Genomic DNA, 24016 nt, shown 5'->3' with positions numbered 1-24016 from the left:
CAATGGATTTGTCAGCGGACAAGGCCCGTGCAACCGGCCCGCGAGGGGGGCCCCAAGCGCCCTGTGTTATCCAAGCACAATCGCCCTGTTATTTGACAACAAGCAAGTCTGCAAGCAGAACACGGCTTTTGGTATCCTACTTCAGCGTCAAACTGACAAACTACAGCCAAGTTACTGACGATAAACCTGCGTGACAGGTTCACTGCAATTTAGAAAACATTTCTAGTCTAAGTGCACAAGGACAACCTTCATCTGCTGCATCTTTAGCACGTGTTCAAAATTGTGAGTCAGTTCACAAAAAGACAACAGTACCACTGACGCAGAGCAAATGGCACGGACAAGCGATCAACTTTGCTACCTCCACACAGAGGAAACTCTCAGTGAAAAAGGGGGTGAAAAAGGACGATGAAAAACTATGTAAAAAGTACTGTGAAAATGGAGGGGGGGGGAGGGGGAGGGTACAGCTCAAAATACAAGTTTGTACTACTAAATCTGTGAAAGTATAAAGATATCCAGCCACTATCTCTGAATAACTCTTATCAAGTTAACGTGAAATTCAAGTTTGACAAAAGGCGATGCTAAATTTCTGAATACTTAAACAAAAACAACCACTAACTACTTGCTAGTAACATACAAAGTTGCCCTGGTCTCTCTGAGGCCTACCAAGCATATTTAAAACAAATTTTTTTTTAATCCATTTCTAGACTGCAGATGAACAAATTAGGTGCTGTCTACAACATTCCGCCAACAACAGCTGAGACAGCTTTGCCAACATTTCTAGCTTTGCCATGCAATAACTTCAGTTTCCATTTCTATATTTCATCCAGCAGGACCCCTTGAAACAATGGAGGTGGGGGTAAAGGTTTGCTTTCCTAGGTTTCAGAAGGGTCTGGAAAAAGAAACAAGCATCTCATTATTGCCTGTGAAAGAGGGTGGAAGGTTTCATGCTTTTCCCTCACCAGTTAGCCAAATGCCACGGAGAGGGAGGCCCTCTAATTTGCAAACCAGACTCCCAGGACACCACCGTACTCAAAACCCTGTCCCCCCTTCTCCATTGCAGCAGCTGAGAATTATGAAGGAGGGGGACAGCTGGGCTTCTCATTAGGAGCACCGCGCCTCAATCCACGGACAGTCATTTGTACCCACCTCTCACGTGCAGCTTCCACCCTGCAGCTGATAGGTGTCTTTCAAAGCCTCTCTTGGGGTAACGCAGGACAAGCGCAACAACAGGCAAGCTGGTTTGGTACGGCAGAGTTAAAAGATAAATGCAATGGAGAGATTTCGAAGGAAGCCAGTGTCGGTGTTATTTGTCTCCGTGAGAACACAAATTGCTAGAACTCTCCAGTTCCCAAGATAAAGTATCTTCTCTAAAAGCAGGCTACGTATACATCTGTTGGTTATCAATATAAGCCTTGAACAACTGTCAGATATTATGGCACCGGTCCGACTAACCGCTCGCACATAACTCTGAACGTGCAAGAACACTCAGCGGGGCGAAGGCCTTAATGGAGCTTGGCTCTGCAAGGATGCCTTTTTCAGCTGCTTGGATTTCCCTTCTTTCCCTAGAGCACATCTTCACTTTAATTAATAGGTCACTGAACCGGTTTATGTTAATTGTCATTAAGTACTTCGTCTTTGTTCCCAAGGGGAGGGACCAAAGTTCATTCAGTTGTTGTCTACGAAGCAAAACTGCAAAACGTAAAGTTCTGAACACACCTAAATCGCCACCAATTCCTAAGGGAGCTTTTTTATGCCGCAGTAAACAATTGCTAACGCTTCTCATTAGCGACGTGCGTCCTGCCAGCGATCCCTCGCCCGCCTGCTCGCTGTCTGTACCAGATCACCGCCAGTCACCTGCGCAACCATTACCTGACCCTGGAAGTAACTTTTAAACGCTGCTGCTCACCAAAGCCGCGTCAACGCCATCCACTTTTAACTTATCTGCCGCAGATAAAGCTACGAGCAGCAACTTCTGCCCATACCATCCTTGCTATGAGGAAAAAAACATTACTAAAAAAAAAGGGAGACTCCAGCAGATCCGCGTTTTTCCCCTGAAGGCTGCTCTCGCCTTTCCAGCGATAGGTTGTCCCCCTTTCGGCTTGCTCTCGCCTTTCCAGCGATACCCCTTTCGGCTTGCAACACAGCACTCACCGGGAAGGTCTCCCCCGACCCCCCATTAAAAGCCTAACGCGGATTTATTCGCCCCGCGTGGCTGCTTTCTAAATTCACGTCCCCGCTGGTCGAGACGCCCGGCCGACAGGGAAGGCGGCAGCCCCGCTCGCTCCCAGGGCGAACTGCCGCCCTCCAAACGCCCTCGCGGCGCGGAGGCGCCGGCCGGCCCCGAGCGGCCGTTAACTCCCGGCTCCCGCGGCTGAGGGGGGCGGCCGTTACAGCCGTTAGCGCGGCCGGGGCCCCCGGGAGACCGGGGCACAAAGGGAGAGAGAGCGGGCAGAGCGCTGCTCCGCCGCCGGGGCGGGCCGGAGAGGAGAGGAGAGGAGAGGAGAGGTGCGGAAAGGGGCGCCATGCCGGCGGGGAGCGCCCGCCCCGCTCCCTCGGGGCGGCGGGGAGGGATGGCGGGCGTCGGCCACGTCCCCTCGGCGGGCTGCCCTGCCCGGCGGGACGGGGTAGAGGAGGAGAAAGGGACCCTTCTCCCTCCTCAGGCAGGAGAGACGGCCGGAGCAGGGGCAGCCTCCTCCCCACACGCCGCCGTGACCCCTCCGCGGTTACTCACAACAAGAAGCTCATGGCGATGGCGGCGGAGCGGGACCGGCGGCTGCCTGGGCTCGGCTCGGCTCGGCGCTGCTCGGCTCCCAATGGCAGCGGCGGCGCAGGGCGGGCGTGTGCGGGAAGAGCGCCGCGGGGCGGGGACACGGCCGCCGCCGCCACCCGCGGCCCGCCCGGCCGCCATCGCCCCCAGCAGTCCCCGCGGCCCGCGCCGCCCCTCCGCCGCGCTCCCCTCAGGGCCCCCGCCGGCGGTCGCCTGTCTCCGGGCTCAGCTCTCCCCCTCAGGGATTCCCCTCGGATATCCCCGTGTCCCCCCTTTAGACCCCCTGGTCCCTCAGCCCTCTCCTCTCGGACACCCTTGAAACAGGCATCCCCCTGGCCCTCCAAATATCCCCCTCTGCCCCCGGACAGCCCCGGCTGCGCCCTGCGGCAGTGGCCTCGGCCCCAGGGGCAGCACAGGGCTCCCCGGCAGCATTTCCCCCAGCCCTGGGTGAGCCAAGGGGAACAGCCAGCAGGGCACAGCCTCCTGGGGTAAAGCTCTGCACCAGTCCAGGCCACAGCGTCCCAGCTGTCACTGGGCAATACCTCTTGGGCACGGGCATAACATAAATGCCTCTGACAGCCTTTAGGTAGTCCTGGCAATGAAATCCCCGTGGCTACCTACCAAATGTCGCAGGGGAACCATGAAAAGTGCCTGAGTAATAGTGCGGCTCGCCAGTATTCATCCCTCTTCTACCCCAAACTGCCTCCTGTGGAGCAAGCCCGTGGCATACAGGAACAAAGCAGTTCACTTTGCTTTAGCACATCGTGTCGGGGACTCAAAACGCGTTACAATTTCATGATTTATGCCATCCAGGCTTCTTTAGGCCTTCTGTCCTCATTCTTCAAGGTGCACGACAAAGGGGTTCAGGTCCCCAACCCACAGATAACCACCGTAGTCATCAGAAGAATAGGGAGATCTTAACTTCAGCATTTCTGCCCTCCTCACTCAACAGTCCGACCCTTTTTTAAAGAAATGTGTCAAAATGGCTTCTAATATTTCAACACAACTGTTTGATTTGTGAGCAATGTTTAACTCAGCTGGCTAGGGCCAGCAGTCAGCTAAGGAAAAGGACACCCCTCAGAAGTGAAGATACAGGGAGCTGCAAACTACTGAGGTCAAAAAAATCCAGGTTTTCTTACAAACGCTTGGCAAGGCCTTCGCCTGACCTCTGCCCTGAACCACCTTACCCTGTGTAAGCGTGGTTAAAACCGGCATGTCCTCCCATTTGTGGAAATTTAATGTACGGCACAGTCAGAGCATCATTTCAGCATAAGTTTTCAAATAAGCACAATCGCATCTTTGCTGGCAACGACTATCGCGCAGCGTGCTCTTCCCAGGCGAGAGGGCTGTTCCCTGAAGCGCAAAGCGAGGGTGCGCAGTGCATTGCAAAAGATGTCCGGCAGCCCATTCCACACCAGAGGACGGCTGCAGGCTGCGTTTCTGGGGCCTGGGGACTGTGATCTAGGAACCCCTACCTCCCGTTCCCAAACCAGGAACAACGCTCTTAATTTCGGGGTTTGTCTCGGTCGGTTTATACGTTCCAGAGGAAACAAAGATAGATGGCAACATCCAGAATGCTTCAAAATATTGTATGCATATCAAACAAGGACAATGCATTCCACTGTAGACTTAGCCACATCCAAGTGCCAACTCTTCATGGCAGAAATTACAATCCCAGGGTGTAATTTCATGTGAAACTCTGCCTCTGTTTAGGTCAATAAGAAGCCAGCTGGATTTCGGAGAGGCGACAGGACAGGCAGCACGACGCCCCAGAGATTCCCTCCTGCCCCAAGGGAATTCTGCGAGTCCTGGCAACCCCCACAAAGCTCACGCTGCTGCAGGTAGGCCAGAGGAAAAACCGATGAGTTTCAGATTCGTAATCGGGCAAATTCGGTACATCGAAACGTGCTACGATCCCACACAGTATTAAGCTTCTGTACGGCACATAAGGGGTTTCAGCTATAATGCCTTACATGGCAACATTGACAGTTGTCTGCTTCTCCCATGTTTTTAAATGCTGAAACTGCATTTTCTACTGTTCTGGCTCTGTCCTTCAGACCAAGTCAGAATGCCAGGTCAGTGCATTTCTAAGTAAATTAAAATTACACTACCATTTTTAGGACACTTTTAAAATCAAGGGTTTTACTGGGCAGCAAATGCGTAATTAAAAAGCACTTCATGATGTTTGCAACCTTCCTTTTGGCTGTATTAGTAAAAGCAGGCATGAAATGGGTCTCAGGGCACTTTTTAACAGATGCTGTCAGACTAAGTTGGCCCTGTAAATCAAACTCAAAAAAATATTGCTGATCTTTCTGGCACATTCATGTTGGGACACGAATAACCTCCGTTCTCTGTTCCCACCCATACGCTTCCTTCTACCCACATAATGTTTTATTTTAGTGGCAAGTTAAAATTAAGTGTCTGTTACTGCAGCAGTCAGTAGGAAATACTTGGCCTGGGCGGCTGTCAGGAGAAATGGTTACGTAATGTGTACATTTTATGTCTCACATTAATATTGGTCTATTTGGGCTGGCTAAGGGTCACATGAAGTGCTCGCTTCTGACACTGCCGATACAAGGGACTGGCAGCATGCTGCAGTCTTTCGTAAGAGTCGAACCGCTCAGTTGCTCCAGGAAAGGCACAGCGAATGCAGCCGTGGCCTCACGTCTGTCATTTTGGTTTATCCATTATGCCGTAGAGCTTAAAGAATTACTCTGAAAGGGCCCTCGAGCTGACAAAGTGCTTTGGTCCTGAACTGAAGTTTCCAGCTTTTGCAGCACAGCTCGGTAAACATAGAACATTCCAGCTGAAAAAAGTTCAAAAATTAAGATCACAATACTTAACATGTATGTTATTGGGAAAACAAAAAAAGGAAACACAATTTTGTTTTGAAATGTAAATAATACAGTATGTAAACACTAAGCTCTGTAAACATTCTCCCCACATTCTAGATGAAACCAATAGCACCCATCCATTTTATAATTGGATACTTGTTTGTGCATTCAGGTAAGGGATTTGATTTGTGAACAAACAATAGAAGACTAATGATATAAATGTAGTGAAGCATTTAAGTATAAATATCAGATCGAACCTGTGGTATGTACTTGGTAATTATTCTCTACAAAAAATGCAACACATGAAGAAATCGCAGCTACTATGACGTTATTGTACATGACCCGAGAGTCACCATCATTCTGGAGCTGGGACAGTACATCTCAGCAGCCTTGTTATTGCCGGACTGTAGGGGGAATAATAAATTTGGCCCTCTGTTGCCTTCAGCGCTGTTACAGTGCTCAGATATGTGTCCTTCCTGCTACAGTGTTCATACGCTTAGTAATAATGTCTCGGAAATAAATTATTTGTGGAGGACCTGCTCCACCAATCTCAACAGCGTTGATGGTGTGGACACCGTCTGCAGGGGGGTTCACGCCGCTTACGTTTCTCCATGCAAACTATGCTCTCCTTTCTGTTTTCCAGAGTTGGTGGGCTTGCTCAGGCTAAGCACACTATCTCCTGCTGAATGCCAAGATAGTTGCAGATGAGCAATTGTGTTACAGGCTCATCTTCCACAGAAAAGGGTGGAAGCCCCACTGGTCAAGTAACTTAAAGCTAAATGAATACTTTTGAAAGATACCACAACAGAATACAAGGTCAATTTTTCTTGATGACAGATTCACAGAGTGATAAGTAATGTTTCCCAATATCAGATAAGCATTTGTTTTAGTATCAACTCAGATTTTTCTTTTCCTCTGATCAAACTAAAGAATAGCTGGTATTAATTATTCTTAACAATAACCTGTTTAACATTAGGTATTGAAAAAGGCATCTTCCAAGGTAGACAAATCTAACTTCTTGGTCAACAGCCATATGGAGGGGCATCTCCCAAGTCTTTTAATTTTTCCTTCCGGTAACAGATTTCCTCTCATAAGTAGACTTCACTCAACACCAGTTCTGTCGAGTGAATAAATGCAAATTCTATTGTCCTAGGATGATTTTTTGTTTTCTGATCGTAGGTGCAGAGGCTTTGACCCCTCACATCTGCTAAGGAAGCTCTGAGATGCCTGGAAAACTTCACTGCCAACAGATGCCCAACAAAATGGTGCCCTCTAAAGGTAATTCGCACACACTGACAAGCTATGAGACAAACGGCTGTGGAATATTTTTTAGTGTACTTGGGAAACAAATATATTGAAGGAAAAATGGGTGGAAGACGTGCATCTCTTAAAGAGACTCTTCCTTGCACCCTGCTTGGTTCACAACAGAGGAATGCACATAACATTCCCTTGGTCCATAAGATTCAGGGATCTGCTTATTCAATTAAACTTAAACCATGAAAGCCAATCTAAATACAGATAAGTGTTCAAGATGAATTCCTATAGTTATCTTCATTTTTTGCTCCTATAAAATTTGCTTGCTTATTTAAAGAAGGTTTTGAAGAGAAACCTGACATGTAGACTCTGAAAAACTGGAATGTGAACCACTTGAGCACTGAGGTCAACATTCCTTTGAAAATGTGTTATACGTGATTTACCTTGAAAATTCAAAAGAGTTGAGAGTGCTATTGTCAAGAGGCTGTGCTATTATCAAGGTAATAGTCTGTCATATGAAAGTTTGTTACAATAAATAGTTTATAAAAGCAAAAGCCAGCAACAACGAGGTGACTTAAAATAGCTTGACATTTTCAAAACGGTGATAAGAAACATTCAAGGCTTCTGAGAAGTTAATGGGCTGGCAGTACTACAAGCCGAAAGACTTCTGTTGAAAAACCTGAGACCATATTTTGAGTCATAGTTTGCAATGGCTTGAGATCGCACCTCTCACTTGGTGATCCCAAGACTAGAACTATAGGATGCCTGACAGAAGAGCAAAAATCTTCCCTGTCGTGCTGTCACCATCTTCCTGACACGGGGGCCCACATGCCAGGAAGGCCTGACGTGTCCTCTTTGTGAACAACCGCTCGATACCTGCCTACATCCCCTGGATATGAGCCTCCACAGTCTCCCTTGGCTTCCTCCACTGTTGTTTTTTTTTTTTTCTGCTTGTCTTTTCTCTTCCTGCTCATTTTGCTTCATCCTAAAAGTCTTTCTTCTGGGGTCAGCATGACCCGCCTTCCCCCTGCGTACACTTTGAAGAAGCTGGTGTTGGCTCTTTCGCCCTTATCCCTTAGATGCAGCAGTAACAGCGGGACCGTTTTTTCCACATCATCTGAAAAGCGTATGTTCCTCACAAACAGGCTCAGCCAGTACTGCCTCTAATACAGAAGTCTGTCCAGTCTAGGATGGGGGCAAGGGGGAGAAAATCAGCTCTCTTATAACAGGGAAGGGGTTGTCGTGCTTGAATCTACATCGCAAATATACTGTGGGTTTCTTCTTCCTGTTTGGTAAAAGAAGATATAAAAATGTTAGCGATAGAAGCTCTCAATGAGCATAAGCCAGTAATAACTCGTTGTGAATCCCCGGACCACGCTTCTCTGTCCAACGCTGTCTCAGCTAACAAGCCTTTCATTTACCACCCGTCTCTCGCAGAGCCTGAACGCCCTCTGCTCGGCCCAGCAGGACACGGGACAGCCCCGCTGCTCTCCCCGCCGCCTCCCCTCTCGCTGGGGACACAGCTTCGCCTCCTCCTTTCACGCACAGAGCTCTCCGAGGCGGGAAACAGCAGCCGCGGCCTGGGCAGAGGGGTGAGTCGCGGCCATCTACGTGGGCGGAGGACGCGAGGCCGCGGGCAGCAGCAGGCCCCGACGCTCTCACCCCCCAGGGCCCCTCAGGCCGCCGAAGAGCGCAGCGGGGTGCGCGGAAGGCGCTTCCCGCCCGGGGGACACCCCCCCCCCCGCGCGCCCGGCGCCGCCTGGGAAGGGGAGGCGGAGCCCCCGAGCCCCCGCCCGTCGGCCATGGCCGCCGCCGCTGCAGCGTGCCGCGGCCTGGCCGCCCTGCTGCTCGGCCGCCGCCCGCCGCTCTGGCTGCGCCTGCCGCCCGTCCGCAGCCTCCCCAGCGCCGCCGCCGCCGCCCTCGGGCCGGGGCTGGGCGCGCCGCGGGCTCCCGCTCCCCTCTGCGCTGCGGTCCGCAGCTACAGCCAGGTAGGGGCCCGCGGGGACGGCGCCTAAAATGGCGGCGGCGGCGCGCGGCCGGGGGGGATGGAGGGGCCCCCGCCGGGCCGCTGCCCGGGACGGAGCGGGGGCCGCGACCGCGGCCTGCGCCCTTGCGCGGAAGTCGGGCGGACCCCCGCCGCCTGGCAGCAGCCCCCGCCGCCTTGGGGGCAGCTCCCGCCGCCGTGGTACGGCGGGGCGAGGACGGCCCGTCAGCGGCGCCGGAGGGCAGGTGGGAGCGGGGCGGCGGGCCCCCACGCCCTCATCCCCCACCGGCGGGGAGGCGGCGGCTGCCTGCGCCATGTGCAGCCCCTGGCTTGCCCTTGCTCTCCCCTGTCCTTCCCCCGGCGCTGCCCGAGGCCCGGTTACCAGCCACCCACCCACCCGCACAGCTGAGCCTAGCGGGGTACCGCTGCCGAAAGGTGCACGCTTCCACTTTTTCATGTGGGGTTTCTTTTGTTTCTTTTTGGTGACAGGTTACAGATGCGCCCTCCCGGGAAGGTCACCTGTCAGAGCAGGAACCGGAGTCACCCCAGGCAGAAAGTGACAATGTCTTTCTCATCAGGGCGCAAGGATTCCCCTTCTCCTGCACCGAGGAAGACGTGCTTACCTTTTTTGATAGTATGGGAGTTAATTCTCCTGCGTAACTGTTCAGTGCGGTGTTATTGAACTCAATAGTTAATTATTAGTTAACAGAAAGAAAATTTAAAGATCATTAGCCAGAGAAAGATGAGTATTTAATACTGCTGCAGAATTATTCATGATTTACACATATAAAACAAATAATCAACTTCCAGACTGCTGGGCAATGACTAGAAACCCATCCTGCTGGCATTTTATATTTAATTGAGCGAGTCTTTCCCTTCTTAGTCAGTGTCTCCACAGTAAAGGCAATTCAATTCGAAGTGGTTCCTTTAAAGACCATTATGGTTGGCTTTTTCCCCCACCTCCCCTCTTTTAAACAAACTAGGGTGGTTTTTACTTACTAGTTTAAACTTCAGTGTTGCTTTCTCATCCTAATTAATAGGCTTGTGCATACCTTAGCAGGGCTGATCCCTCCATGCTGTAATATTATGATGCATCCTTCCAGAGTAGACTAGATGGTCAGATCCAAGTTTTTAAATTGTTTAATAGCCTGCCGAACTAAATTAAGTCAGTCTGAAGTCCTAGGGGGATGGAACAGGCAGAAATTAGAGCAGGCAGAGTATAGCTATAGAGACTGAAAGAATAGCATTTGTTCTCAGTGTCAACTTGGAAACAATTAAGCTTACCAATAATATGAGAATATGTATTATCCAGTTATACAGCTGTGGCAGCTAATGGATGTCAGATCCCTTTCTTATCTCTAATAAGCATTGTGTGTTAGAGTTAAGGTTAGAAACAGGAGTTTCCTATCCTTTGTGTCAAGACAGTATTTTGCACTGCTGAGGGGCATAGCTCTATGCAGAATATTCAGTTTTCATCTGCAATCGCAAGACCGCCATGTTTGATGCAGTTGCGTATGTTTCTGTATCATGTGTTCCCCGATTTCTAGGCTGTAGAATTCGAAACGGTGAGAACGGCATACACTTCCTCTTAAACAGGGATGGGAGACGCAGGGGGGATGCCTTGATTGAGCTGGAGTCGAAAGCAGATGTCCAGAGAGCCTTGGAAAAGCACCTGAGGTATATGGGCCCACGCTACGTGAAAGGTGGGTTTGAAATGAGAGAAGTTACATAGGAAGAAAACTCGTGATCAAGTGAATGAGAACTGCTTGAATAATAAAGCGGGCTGGCATGGAGAGGGGCAGGTTGTGGAACAGAGCAGCAAATTAGCCAGCAAGGCACAATTAAGCTAAAATTTCCTATGCTGGACAGGAAAAGCAAAGTGGCTTGTGCAGTGAGGGGCACCATTGCAGGACCATAGAGTATGGGGTGGGGGAGGAAACATGAAGTTTCACAGGGGGGAAAAAAGCTTCCTTGAAGAATGCCTGCAGAGTGCCACCTTCTGAGTACCATGAGGGAAAAAAATATGTTTTGTGCCTGTATTCTTTGCAGTTTTTGAAGTACACGATAGTGACGTAGAGGGCTTACTACGAAGTCTGCGGGATGAATCGCAAGCCATGAGTGATGGAGTTGTACTGCTCAGAGGCCTTCCGTTCAGCTCCACCGAGGATGATATTGCAGACTTTTTCTCAGGTAACTCAGCCTAGTCTGTGCTCTTTGGTTACTTCTCCAAGTTGATGCTTAGCTAGGCTGTTGTTCCTCGAAGTGAGAAAAACAAAAGCACGTTTAGCCTTGAACACCTTAAACAGTATAAGGAGTTGCTGTCCCTCTGCAGCTAGAGGTAACTAAAGCTTTCTGAACAAGCTCAAAAGCTTTCTTGCACCTTCGACTTTCTGCAGGTCTAACCTAGGATCAGTACTTGCAGCACTCTTATGGGGGTGGAGAAGGAAAGAAAGGGGGAACCTAGATCCTATTATCTGCAATTTGATTGCTACCAGTGCATAATTTGGCAGAGTTAAGCGGGAGAAAAATGCCTGTATGATGGTTAAAGTACAAGTGAATGCAGCGTGGGTATTCACAGATGCGTAATCATGACAGATCACTTATGCCACTGTTAAAACTGTTGACAGCAATTTTTTTTATTACTGGCTTGTTAATGGTTGTGAAAGTTAACTGCACCAGTTCTCAGCTGAGAAAGTCTTGCACAGTGTCTGTGTGCACGCTCACGTCCCACACTCAGTGCTGGAGCAATCCAGGTGGTTGCTGCCTGCATTCATTAGGAAAGAAGCCTTTCTAGGTTTTGCCAAATAAATTGACATTTCCCTAGGTCCAGTTTAACTTGTAGACGAAACCAAACCCAGTTCTTCCTCCCCAACTTCTTCCACGCCAGGTAGGCGTGCACACAGAGTCCTCTAGCACTAAGGCTCATAACGACCACCATCATGCCGAAAGCGAAGCCACCGATAGTAAAGCATTCAGTTGATAACCAGTAGTTCACTATGTTCGAAGGCATCTAGTACAGAGTTATCACAATGAGATGACTAGGGCAGCATTCTGGAGGAAGAATTTCAATTTCTTTAGGCGCTTGGAGAGACCCTGTAAGAAAGTAACGGGGTGCAAAGAGGTATGCAAAAGGGCATCCCTGAAAAGTGACTGTAGGAGCTCAGCCTAGTATGTACTCTGTATCACGTCAGATATAGCTATTTACTGATTACAGGCTCCCCAAGAAGCTCCTATACAGCACAAAGATTGAAGTTCAGCGAATTTGACCTGGGTTTTAAAGAGATGGGAAAAAATTACCAAAATAATAAAAGAAAATGTTGAGAGCATTTGTGCTCTGGACTTCCTTGTTCTCTAAAACTTGGATTCACTTGCTGTTTTCATAGTTACTTGAAGCCCAAAGTTCCTTCATTATTGGCAATTAAGCCTTCTGTGAAAACTAACTTAAACAAAGCAAGTAAATTGGAGTTTAAAAAAAAGGTATATAGGCCAGCATGAGCAGTTGTTTCAGAACTATTTAACTGCCCGATTAGCTTGTCAAAACCCAGAAGAGTAAGGGAAGAAATGTCTCTGAGCTATGGCACAAGTTCCTGACAACTTAAATGCCTTTTTCTCCTCACACTTCCATAGGTTTGAAAATAACTGACATAGCTTTCGTTTACCGGGGAGAAAGAAGAACAGGAGAAGCTTTCGTGCAGTTTGCAGCTCCTGACATGGCAGCTAAAGCCCTGTTACGACACAGGGAATATATGGGAAATAGGTAGGTGCTTCATAAGGGTGGAAGAAGATGGTATGAAGCATGCTGTGTGACTTACAGCTTGCTCCTTACAAGGTGAAACAGTTAATCTTAGGCTATCCCATGCTCACGTTATTATTAAGGAAGCTTCTGCCTTTATTACCCTTAAAGCCTAGAACTCGGACTTCATATTCAAATTTCAGTAGAAGTCATAGCTAAGCCTTTCTCATAGTGGTGTTAGACTGTTACTTTGTGGCTTATTAAAAAAGCATTTCTTTTTTAATAGCACCCTCTGAAATACTCTGTGTAACCCACGTGTTACCTCCTCCCGTGATCTTTTCTTCAGAACCTTGACAAAAGGGGAGAGAAGAAGATGAAGCCTTTTTCACACTTCTGTGTGCTGCAGAGGCACCCTCAGCGCTCATAGCTTGGTGGAATTTGGGGCCTCTCAGAGAAAGTCTCAGTTCTTTTTAAGTATTCCTGAAGGCAGTCTCATCCCAACAAAAATGGGGTGATAGCATTCAGAGTCAGGAACACTGGACAGACACCGCCTGCCCAGTTGCAAGTGCATGGGGATCCTGCACCTCCTACAGACATTTGCCCCTGCCACAGTCCCACCAGGTTCCCTGGTGCTTTCCACAATTTTGGCAACGCTCCCCCTTCCCTTCAGCCCACTACCAGGCCCAGTCAGTGTCTCCACTTGGAGAGTACGTTGTACAAAGCACAGCTTACCACTCACCTCTGGCTTGAATCCATTCCCGGCCTTGACTGCTGGCCCACGCCATACAGTCTTCTACCTCTTTGGTGACCGCACCCACCCAGACTCCTCCTTCTTCAGGAATCCATGTTTAGCCATTTTCTGCCAGAGCACTGAGCCCTATACCACACAATTCACTCACAAGAGCCTCTCTTCCTCAAGCAGAAGCATATACCACTTTTTCCCAGAATCCTGAGCTGCCCTCAGGGAAAAAAAAAATCCTAAGATTGCTTTTAACCTGCAGAGGTTTCTGATTTTTCTTTAATAACCCACCAAGTTCTCTTTCTAAATATCAGGTAGTAAAAGACCTCTCCAAACCTTACCACTTCTCCTACACAGCACCTACTTCCTTTCTTCTGTTTCCAGTCTGCATGTCCTGTGCTTGTCCCTCCACCCATATTAAAAGAAAACAGCTGCTCTGTAGGTGTGCCCAATAATTGAATTAACTGACACACTTCCCTGCCCCCTAATAGAGATTAATTAATTCTCAGTCTGCCATTAATTTTTTCTTTGTCACGATCTAACAAGAGCTGATCTGACTCACCTACCCGAGCTCATACGTGTTTGTTTCTGTGTGATTAGCCAAGAAACCAAGTGGTTTCCCAAACTGCTGTCAACTTGCTCTCGTTCATTCTTCCAGGGCTATCAATTTTATCCAGAAAGGGCCTTAGCTGTGCACAGTACTGAGCATGGGGTCATGGGGGCTGAGCTGTAAGCTCTCAGCCTGTACGGGGGGTTACCTCCCTTACTGTAGCCGCTTTCCTTAGGAAGGGAGGAAAGCCTCCTCACCTGGATGTCCATATTCTCTTCTTCATCGCGTTATTCCTTTAGTGCTGTGGAAATCGCCTAATTTAATGCTGCTAGTTAAATTTGTGTGAGGCCCAGCTGGTACTGTTGCCAGCTCTCTGAAAGATTAGCACAGGCAGCGCTGAGTTAAGGGTTCTGGGGTGGGTAGATAGAAATGTAAGGCATTATAATGTTACACGTTGACTAAACCTACAAATAAGGGTTTGTTGTTGTGTTTTTTCTTTCTGCCATGTAAAGTGGGATCTTGCTTGAGTCCCTTAATGTTGCATTACATTCTGGTGTATCATACCCACAGCTTTCACACACAGCCTGTTACATTTTATCTCATCAATTTCATAGCACTATGTAAAATCTTATGGCTCCACTGAAGTATTTAATATGACCCTGTGCATCCTCTCCGTCTGCCTGTTTCAGTAATCTGTTTTGGCATTGGGTATTTTTTTAATTTGGGGTTTGTAGATATGGGAATAGTGCAATTTGCAGAGATGCAATGAGGGGAAAACAGCCTTATGTACAGGGCTGCTCAAAAAGTATGCATACTACTGAAAGAAACAGAAAACATTTTTCAGAGGAAATAAATCTGTATTTCTGTGACAAAACAGAATTTTGACTTGTAAGCGATTGACAGTAATTCTGAAGAACTTTGTGTAAGGCTGTAAACTAAAGACTTTGTCCCGACCAAACTGGGAACCTGTCTCACAATATGTGGGTTTATACCGGAGAGTGGCTGTCCCTGCAAGTTGAAGAGGGCTTTCATAAACGTAACTGTGCAATTTAAATGAATTAATTCTTCAAAACCAGTGCTTGCCATGCCATTGCTCTCACACCAAAGCAGAGCTGAGGTAGGAGAATGTCCTGAAGGTACTTTCTCAAAACCTTGAGTTCTTTGCCGAGGTGCAAGGTGTGCCATGTAATCTTTTCCTTTGAATTCTAGATACATAGAAGTGTACGTAAGTAGAAAGCATCAAATGCAAAAGCACGTGCCTTATGACAGGCAGATGGTGACCTACAACAAAGTGAGAAGAGAATATGAATCCATCATTTCTGAAGAAAGGGGATTGAGCAACATGGGAGGCTCCGCTGCTGAAAGAGAAAAGAGTGAGTCCCTCCCTGTCCTGCGTGTTCTTTGAGGCCTCTTCATTTTACCCTGATTGCCTGCTGTGAGGATGACGCTGCGTGTCTACAGCTTTCTCGTGAGGGAGGTGATAATTGCAGGCGTTAATGATGGGGTTTTTTCCTCCATTCCACAGAATTGTGCAGCGAAGGAACGGAAAGCTCCGGGAACATTTTAGAATCTGGGAACATCTCATCACCACTGCACTTTGTTCACATGAGGGGTTTTCCAACCCAAGCTAGTGTCCAGGACATAATAAATGTGAGTAACAGTAAAACTATGAATGAAAATCAGTTGTCATTACCAATGCAAACCCTTGATTAATTGTTACAGATGCAGTGACTTCAGATTTTTAATTTATCTGGGTCTGTGTTACTCTTCAGTGTGGTTCAGGCTGAATGCATTTGGAGACTTGAGCTTGCTGAGGGTTACAGGCTCCCCAGGGTAGCCGTGGCCTCACGGGTACAGCAGTGCTATGCTCACCTCCATAAATAAGAATGGATTAAAGGTTGCTGGGCTGTCTTAATATCCATCCCTTTGACTTGAGTAGCCATTTATAACCTTAGCTCGATTTCAGAGTAGCTGATTGTACAAAAATTAATTTCAGGATCTTTTTAATATCAATTTTTACTTCACTTTAATAGTATACAGCGTCACAGAGCGAATGTACCTGCACTTAATGACTTAGACGTGTACAGAACACGTGTGCTGTGTGAGGATTTTTGTTCCTGTCAAGAATTACTCTGCCAGGAGATTACAGAGGGTGGGAGGCTGCGCACCGTGGGACAGGTGACTTGGGTGTGCCCCAGCTTCACCCAGATGGAGAAGGGGGCCTTTTGCTACTCAGGAGCTCAGACTCCCCCATAGCTGCACAGGCTTTATGAGTAAAAACATCATGTTTCTTGGTAATAGGGTGCGTTACTGTTCTGTCATTTCTTTCTCACTAAACTCTCTTTTGTTTTCCTCTTTTTCAGTTTTTTGCTCCGCTGAAGCCCACAAGGATCATGGTAGAATACAACTCCCATGGAGACGCCACAGGAGAAGCGGATGTGCATTTCGAGAGCCAAGAGGACGCAGTCGCTGCAATGGCTAAGGAGGGGTCACAGCTGCGTAAGTAAAGCGGAGGGGATCTTACAACCCCAAGACTCGGATCCTCGGGTAGTTTGGCACAGCTTGTCACGCTACTGTTAACACGCTGTGCAAAAGGATCAGCTTAAATGTAGATTCCAAATTACCCTATAATGTGACATTGGCTTTGCACAAAAAAGAAAATGTAACACATACAAGTCACTGAACACAGACTGCCTCTCTCAAATTGTTCCCCAGAGTGCAGTGCCATTGAATTATTCCTGAATGAGCATCCAAAGGCAAAAGAAAACTGCTAGTGACAGACACGGTCTCAGATTTGGTAAGTGCATGCTTCTCTGTTGTTCCTGTTCCATTTTTAGCAACGTGTGCCTCAGGCTTACTATTTCTGGTACTTTGGATTTCAACTAGCTTAAAGGCTAAGATTTAGAGTGGCTGAAGGGGATCAGATCGCTAAGCTGAGGTCAGGCATTGAGCCCGGACCCTCTGGCCTGCGAATCCAGATTCCACGCGATAAAAGTCCTGTGGAGAAGGGGCGGCAGCTCCTTGCTGAGGTTACAGCCAGCACTAGCAGGGGTTGTTGCGCTGCGCAGCCACAGCGCAGCTATGCAGCAACTTCCCCTCTCACAGCTGAGGCCTGCTGGAGTGTGCAAGAGAGCTTTTTTTGTGTTTTCCTCCTCGTCCCCTTAAAACTCTGCTAGTGTGGTTGATTAAAGGTTCTGAGGGGGTTGTATTCCCCTGCATGGGAAGAGGAAACACAACTAAATGTTTTCCAGGGATGAGGATTAACAGGAATGGGTCTTTTGGCTGGGGACGGGGGAATGTTACGATTACAGACAATGGAGTTCGACAAAGTAACATTCTTCAGGTTATTTTTTTCTTTTTTAATCCATTCACTCTTGCAAAAGCAGAGTAGTAGCCTCGCTAAGTGTGGTAGTCAGCCTGTTTGCAGTGCAGGCAGGTTGTAATGTTTTTCATTATGTTAACCTTGGGGGTGGGGGTGTCCTGTAGAGGGAGAGTTTTTGCCTTTTTTGTTGGACAGAAACTCTGTAGCTCTCCTTGCCCTTTACAAGAGAAAAACTGCAGGCTGTGTTGGGTGGGAGCATGAGGGAGGTGGCCCTCCTGCAGAGGCGGGCACAGGGCGGTGCGGCAGTTTTTGCTGCTGAAACATCATCGGGTCACACAACTTACTGAAAACACGAGCCCGCCCTCTCCTCTGCAAAAGCAGGGTTTCCCAGGTCTACAACCGTGAAGGCAGAATGTTTGTATGAGGAAAGAAATTTCCTGTGACCTTTATGAAAGGGCCTGGCCAACTTGGCACGCTTCCATGACTTCTCTTCTGAAAGTGGGGGTGATGCGCTGCTCCCCAAGGTCCTGGCCCCCACAGCTGCAGCAGAGAGGGCAGACACCCCCCCACAGCGTCCCACAGCCCCAGCAGCCCTGTATTTCTAATCTAGGCCAGGGATAAGCTCTTGGGGCAGATTCAAGATGCACGCCTAACTGCGACCTACATCCCACACAGCCTCCCTGCCGCCTCTGCACAGGAACAGCCAGAAGTTTCTGGCCCCTGCAGAATTAAACACCCCCCCCCCCCATGTGCGTCTACTGCAGCCCCACAGCAAAACAACTCTGTTGTAGCTGTTTGTGTCATCTTACCTTTTTTTGGTGAGATCTTTTAGCATTGCCAAATTCTACAATTCTGTTATTGGAGACAATCATTCGAAATAAAAGGCAGCAGTGCATTTGAAAAAAGAAAAGCAATAAGCTGCAGTGAGGTAGTCATTTTTCTTTTTCCTTTTTTTTTTTCCCCCTTTCTTTTTAGGCCAAAGCGAACACATTCCGTGGGTATGAGCGTAAAGATCGAGTACGAGTGTCGCTGCTGAATAAGAAGGATAAACTGTACAAAGTATAGTTTAGCGTTGTGTATAAGCATGTAATAAATTGTGTTGACATACTGTGGAAAGATTGTCTGTTGCAAAAGCAGAAGCAGCTGTACTGGAGGAATGGCAAATGCTGCAGGATGGAGCAGTTTTAGTCTCCAGCTGCGTAATGGTGCACAAAGCATTAATAAAACACCAATGTTGGCAATTAACAAAACCAGAGTGATTTAAGATGCTCAGATGCAGAAGTCAGCAGGCGCACTGTGTCGTATAACCAATACCTCATCCCTCCTACCACGCTTCTCAATCTGCGTAAGCATCTGTCATCCATTACTGGTTTTGAAATAGTTCCATACGCGTAGCCAAAGCAGAATGGGACGGAAAGACCACTCGGGACGTGGGATACAGATGATCAAGTTTTTATTATTGTGGGGAACAAAATTAACATCAGAAAAAACTGCCCTCCGCTCCCCCCCATGGAAACGCCCAGGTGCCAACCCACACTCTGGCATTACAAGCAGTACCTGAGCAAACGTGCCTTGAACATTTGCAGCATTGTGAAGCGTAACATCCAGTCCTTACAGGCAGAGACATTCACTGGAGTCTGGGACACCAGGAAAGAGGCAAGTGCTGACACAGACAGCTGGCAGCAAGCACAGTCTCGCTCTGACCTTTTTAAATGCCACTTGCTGTTACGGCTGCCTGAGCTGTGTTCTGAAGGGGTTTTCAGCCACCTCCCTGCTCGTTCATAGAGATCTCGTGTCACTTCAGAGGACCTGCTCAAGAGCTGTCCCGCCTTTCACGTGAACAACAGTCGCAGCCTTCGCTTTGAGCAAGCAGAGTGGCTGTCCCTTCGGAGCTGCAAAATGCTGGACATACCAGCATTCAAATTATTTACAGTAAGTGCCCCGTTTCCAGTTTAATCCTCTAACATGGAAATTGCATGGGTCTCACTTTCTCCTTGGGGGACGAGTCCCACGGGGTTGGGATGCAGGAATTTGAGATCTCATAGACGTGTACAGTATGTACCCAAAACTATTCACACTAAATTGGGTATCTTCTTCATCTCTGGTGTCTCACCCCTGCAAAGCAGCGTGCCCACACTTGAGTTCTAGGCTTTTTGTATTTCAACACTGTTCACTCCTACTATTTGACTGGAAGGGACAGCAGCAAGGAAATGTATTTGGTAACTACCATGGCGGGGGGGGGAAGAGCAGACAAAGCCAAACTATTTCAAGTCTCACCCCTGTGAAGTGCTCTGGCTCTGAAGGGCACTAAGAGGAGTTGGAGAACTTGGGTGGCTGAACACGCCGAGGCCTAGAGGGAACTAGAAGAGAGTAATTCTGGTACAAACTAGCACCAACCACGTAAATGACCTCAGCTCTGACACGTGGCTTTTTAATGCAGTTCCAGCCAGTCTAATGAATAGAAAATCCCCTCTGAGGAATTCAACCACTAACCCCTAATAAAATTTGTACAAAACCAAATGCATTTGTCACATTTAAATACATCAGTTTTCTATGGACTACAAAACATTCTGTGGTCTTAAGGACTGCAGGAGGCTTCCAGTGTAGAACAGACCAAACACAACTACAGCGTGCTCCGTGAGGAAGCCACCACCGCTTTTTGGAGTAATGCAAAACTCCTTGAGATAACAGCAACAAAGAATGATGTAGCATGAACTGTGATAGCTCTTTAACCTGTGTTTCCAATTAGAATTTCTAGTAGGTGAAAAGCATTCCCATTTCATCTCACCTTAATTTTGATTAAAAAAAAAAAGTGAAATGCCAGGTTTATTGCAACGTTTTTTTCCTGTGCACAAGGGGGAGAGGTGGATCGAAGTGGCCCTAAACCCCCTGTGTCATGATGAGGATTTGGTATCTAAAGACTGGGGAATCCAGTTCCTCCTGTTGCCTCAGCAAGGTAGGACATACAGTTACACCGTTAGCTTTGAGCACCATTCGGTAGTCACAGAGTCACGGGGAGGCTCTCCGAGGGGAAGGTCAGAGATGCCTTAAGGCGCTTCCATGCCAGATCAGTGCAGGTCCTCACTTCTCACATCGTGCATGCCTCAAAACCCCCCCAGCCCCTACAACAGAGAACTTTCACAGCTTTATTTGATTTTTCGATACTGATTTGCATAGCAAGCCCACAGCCAGAGGGCTGAGCCAAAGAAATGAAGCTAGAAAGTGTTTACTGGCGCCTTCCCTGGCCGCCTTACACCTGGCAGCGATGCTGCACGTTGAGCCAGATTGTCAAAGGCAACCGGGAAAGGGGAAATGGTATTTCAAGTGCAGCCAGATAGGAGGATTAAAAATGCTCCCGTTCTGCTTTCAGTGAGCCTTCGCTTAGCGGCAGCATGCTGTCACACCCCACGCTTGAGAACGAGACCCTTCCCGACTTGCACACACAGACACAGAGCTCTTTTTTGGGCGAGGGCTCTCTGTTCTCCCCGCGCCCCGAGGATGCTTGGGCATAGCTCTATGTGACGTTCCCAAAGCAGCTCTCCCCAGCACAAGCTCAGGTCTGAGAGCAGGCAGATTTTTGCATGGGGAAGGCTCAGACTGTTCTTTTAGTCACAAAAGACTGCAAACACCATCAAGCTGCTTCCCCTCTGACCTCCAAAGAACACCGAGAAGTGTCTTCTCTTCACATTCCCCCTGAACAACTCCAGAAACCATCATCAGCTACAACCATTTTTTGGTCACCTCTCTCCGCAACCCGTCCCCTACAAGGGACTGGTGGAATACTGCTGGATGAGCTGCTTGTGACAGGGATTGCAGACGCGCTCGGGGTTAATACTAGACGGGAGGGGCAGCTCATTTGCTGAACAGGCTTCACAGAAGATGCCACCACAGTTCTTGCAGATGTTCTGGAATGCAGGAAGAGGACAGAGAAATTAAGGAGCTGCTCAAGACACAAGCAACACAAAGAAACCTTTGTTTTCTCTCATAATCGTTCGGTCAACCCAAATCCTCCGCTGGGCTAGAGAAAGATGCTCCAAAACTCCACTCTTGTCCCCTCCAAAGAACAGAAGTTTGCTCCTGTGCTCAGGACCAGTTTACAGCAAAGCTCCTTAGGTCACAAGAGAGTTGGTGAAGGCTTGTAGTAAAGCAGGTAAAGACTTACCAATACTGAACCATTCAGGTTTTAACTGACCCAGTCTGCTCGAGCATTTTGTCCCAAGAGGTGCACATGTATATGTTATAGCCATACAACTACAGTGGAACAACAAGTCCTGCCTGAGATGAGTATTTAAACATGCACGTGCATTTGGAAATGTATCCAAGTCAGATATCAAGCAGTGCCATTTGCTTTGCTTGGAACTCAAGGGTTTTCTCAAGATAAACACAGGGGAATAGGAAAGACCCGAAATCCTACGCAGAGTTCCCACATGCGTAACAGGAGAGGTTCATGGGGGTCGCTGGGGGGGGGCAATCGGGCCCCCCCCATTCTGAGCATCGTGGTACTGCAGCGTTGGGGAGGAGAGGGCTGGCTTCTGACCATGTCGAGGGACGCGGAGCAGGCTGGCTCGGGAGCAGCTGTTTACTCTGGCAGAAAAAAATCTCAAATTGCCAGGCCTGTGTCTGTGCCAGGCAGAACTGCAGCCACAGCTGCAGCCGGGAGCCCCTGCCCAGAAAAGCAGCAACTCGTCACCCGTCACTTGGCCAGACACAGCTTCTCCGCGTGAGCCTGAAAGCTTCCTGGTCAGGTAACCCTGCTGTGCTCCCCAGTCCCCCAAAAACATTTCCCAAGACCTATCTGGAACCGAGGTACTGGTTCATCTTTACCCAGTGCGGAGGCCAGGGCCCTGCAAGCCTTGTGCCGGGAGCCGGCCTCGCCGGCACTGCCTGACCCGACTCCTCCCTGCTCCCGTCTGTCCACGGCTCCACAACAGCCTTTCAGTTCAGGTCTTGGCAGATCAACTAGGGGAAAACGCAACCCAGCGCTGCCTTCCAGCTCCCCCCTGAAGTACTCGCACCAGTGGGACCAGGACGCCTGCTGCACTGACGGCAGTTTTATCAGTGCCTTGACTTGTTTCCTTGCAAACTGCTCCTGCTCCTCAGCATCGGTGGAAGAAAGTATCTGGATGAAGGCAGCACTCCCACTGAACACCCTTTTTGGTAACTCTCTTGTAATCCCTCTAGATTCAGACTGTAAAGCAGTGAGGAAAGGAAGAGGGGCTTAGCCACGAAAAAGAAGAAAAATAAGAGAAAAAGGCAAAGTGGCTTCAGCGGAGAAATAACAAACAAGTGTTAACACCTCCTATTCTCACTTCTGACTGATCCCAGAAAAAAAACGCGTAGCTGAAAAGGGAAGAAGCTGCTAAGGGGAAGGAAAAACAAACCACTGAACACGGAGCAGAGTGGGGAACCCTCAAGCGACCACTGTTTAACAACTTTACTTCAAGGGTAAAGGGCACTTCAGAAAAAGGCTCATTTCTTTGTCCCAAGTCACCAGTAGGAAATCTGTGCTGTTCAAAAGTGAAAATCAGAGGAAATGCACGTTCACCAGATGAGGGAGATGACAACGCAAGTCCTCAAAGTTACCTTTTTTTTGCTTCGGCTGCTTTCCTCCTGGCAGAGCTGGCAGATCTCGGTGTTTCCAGGTCCTGACAGCTGTTCCTAAACCCCAAGTAAAAACCAAGACATTCTGCTTTACACGCTTCTTTACATGGCACCTGTATGAGAGCTCTGCGGCTGATCCGCATCTTACAACGGGAAGGAAGATTTTGCGTGCTTGTGTTCCCAACCCCTCTCTATTCACAGCACACCGTGCAGCCACACAGGACCACCGTGCATTTGCAGGATGACTACAGTTGCACCGGCTGCACCGCGGGGCAGGCGGGAAGCACGGCACAGCTGCGTGAACCAAGGACCACGCGGCTCGATTTTCAGGCTGAGATCAAGGCTGCTGGCCCAGCAACAAGGCGGGAACTAGATATCTTTTTCACTGCGAAAAAAGAGCTGACAGATGCAGAAATTCCCCGTAGACAGGACACAAGGCGAGTGTTGCAGCATCCCACCGACAGTCAGGGGTCTAGCCCTGCTTTGCCAGGCGCCCGGGGGAGAAAGAAGGGATTCTGGTCAATTTGACACACGTGGAAACAACAAAACAAACCAACCGACCAAAGCACCCCTTCCGTCTAGCCTGCAGAGCCACTGGCAAAACCCCAGCCCAGACCAAGGAGGTTTAATGCCGCCATTTTCACAAACACTAAATTATATAATGCTTGCGTTGTTCTTTTGAGACACACCTACCCAGGAAAGGCATGGGGCAAAGGAATCATCAAAGTGGTTAATATTAGTTTAAAAAACAGGACTGTGCTGAGGAGGCAAAATGAACTCACATAGGTGCAGCGCTGCCAACTAAAAGCCTTTCTAATGAGATAAGCAGCACTTTTCCACTGGGGAACGATTGCTGCTACCGACTCTACAGACAAATCCTCGCCAAGGCAAAACCTGAAGGTCAAACTTCAGGGTATTCGGCCAAGGAAGATGCTGCAGCGACCCAGCAGCTCCCTCAGTACCCTTGCCCTTCAGAATTTCAATGCAAGAAAAAGAATCACCAACCTGCTCTTCCTGCGTGCCGCCCGGTAACCTACAAGAGAAGAACATAGTCACTTGGAGCTGGCACTTCAGTCACCGCTACGCTGAAGAAAAACATCTGAACTATCAGACAATTCCTTCATCCTGTTTTTAAAACCCTACCCATACAGACTTTTGGTTTTGTTTCTTCAAAACCATGCTGCCAAGTCTGCCCGTGTGAGAGACGAGGCGTTCCTAAGCTTCGTCAAACA

At 48.6% G+C, this 24016-nt stretch overlaps 3 protein-coding genes across 7 annotated transcripts in view; 1 reads left to right on the top strand and 2 right to left on the bottom strand.

The window, feature by feature from the left end:
• Positions 1 to 2878, bottom strand: part of MOB1B (MOB kinase activator 1B) — a 44200-nt gene extending 41322 nt beyond the window's left edge. For both annotated transcript variants that reach the window (XM_072862895.1, XM_072862896.1), the window contains exon 1: positions 2732 to 2878. In XM_072862895.1, coding sequence (XP_072718996.1) covers positions 2732 to 2745 — 14 coding nt within the window. In that variant the 5' untranslated portion in view covers positions 2746 to 2878. The remainder of the gene's footprint in view (positions 1 to 2731) is intronic.
• A 5754-nt stretch (positions 2879 to 8632) lies between these two features.
• Positions 8633 to 18291, top strand: GRSF1 (G-rich RNA sequence binding factor 1). The gene is made up of 10 exons (XM_072863494.1): positions 8633 to 8843; positions 9329 to 9473; positions 10387 to 10542; positions 10889 to 11029; positions 12467 to 12596; positions 15071 to 15234; positions 15387 to 15511; positions 16225 to 16360; positions 16577 to 16658; positions 18159 to 18291. The coding sequence occupies exons 1-9, from the start codon at positions 8658 to 8660 to the stop codon at positions 16633 to 16635; spliced, it is 1242 nt and encodes a 413-aa protein (XP_072719595.1). The 5' UTR covers positions 8633 to 8657; the 3' UTR covers positions 16636 to 16658; positions 18159 to 18291.
• A 335-nt stretch (positions 18292 to 18626) lies between these two features.
• RUFY3 (RUN and FYVE domain containing 3) overlaps positions 18627 to 24016 on the bottom strand; it is a 58806-nt gene continuing 53416 nt past the window's right edge. For 3 of the 4 annotated variants that reach the window (XM_072863487.1, XM_072863488.1, XM_072863490.1), the window contains 3 exons: positions 23790 to 23817; positions 22767 to 22841; positions 18627 to 21088 (listed from right to left, as the gene is read on the bottom strand). In XM_072863487.1, coding sequence (XP_072719588.1) covers positions 20945 to 21088; positions 22767 to 22841; positions 23790 to 23817 — 247 coding nt within the window. In that variant the 3' untranslated portion in view covers positions 18627 to 20944. The remainder of the gene's footprint in view (positions 21089 to 22766; positions 22842 to 23789; positions 23818 to 24016) is intronic. The other variant, XM_072863491.1, reaches the window with a different exon arrangement.

The sequence above is a fragment of the Ciconia boyciana genome, chromosome 5 (genome assembly GCF_034638445.1).
Source record: "Ciconia boyciana chromosome 5, ASM3463844v1, whole genome shotgun sequence".
NCBI classification, from domain to species: domain Eukaryota; kingdom Metazoa; phylum Chordata; class Aves; order Ciconiiformes; family Ciconiidae; genus Ciconia; species Ciconia boyciana.
The sequence above is the reverse complement of the archived record's forward strand: the minus strand, read 5'-3'. Positions and strand labels throughout refer to the sequence as shown.

Excerpts from the sequence above, each read along its gene's own strand:
- GRSF1 (XM_072863494.1), top strand. The coding sequence starts at position 8,658 with ATGGCCGCCGCCGCTGCAGCGTGCCGCGGCCTGGCCGCCCTGCTGCTC. Across the intron at positions 9,474-10,386 it reads CGTGCTTACCTTTTTTGATA|GCTGTAGAATTCGAAACGGT; the intron begins GTATGGGAGTTA and ends CCCGATTTCTAG. Across the intron at positions 15,235-15,386 it reads CGCTGCTGAAAGAGAAAAGA|AATTGTGCAGCGAAGGAACG; the intron begins GTGAGTCCCTCC and ends TCCATTCCACAG.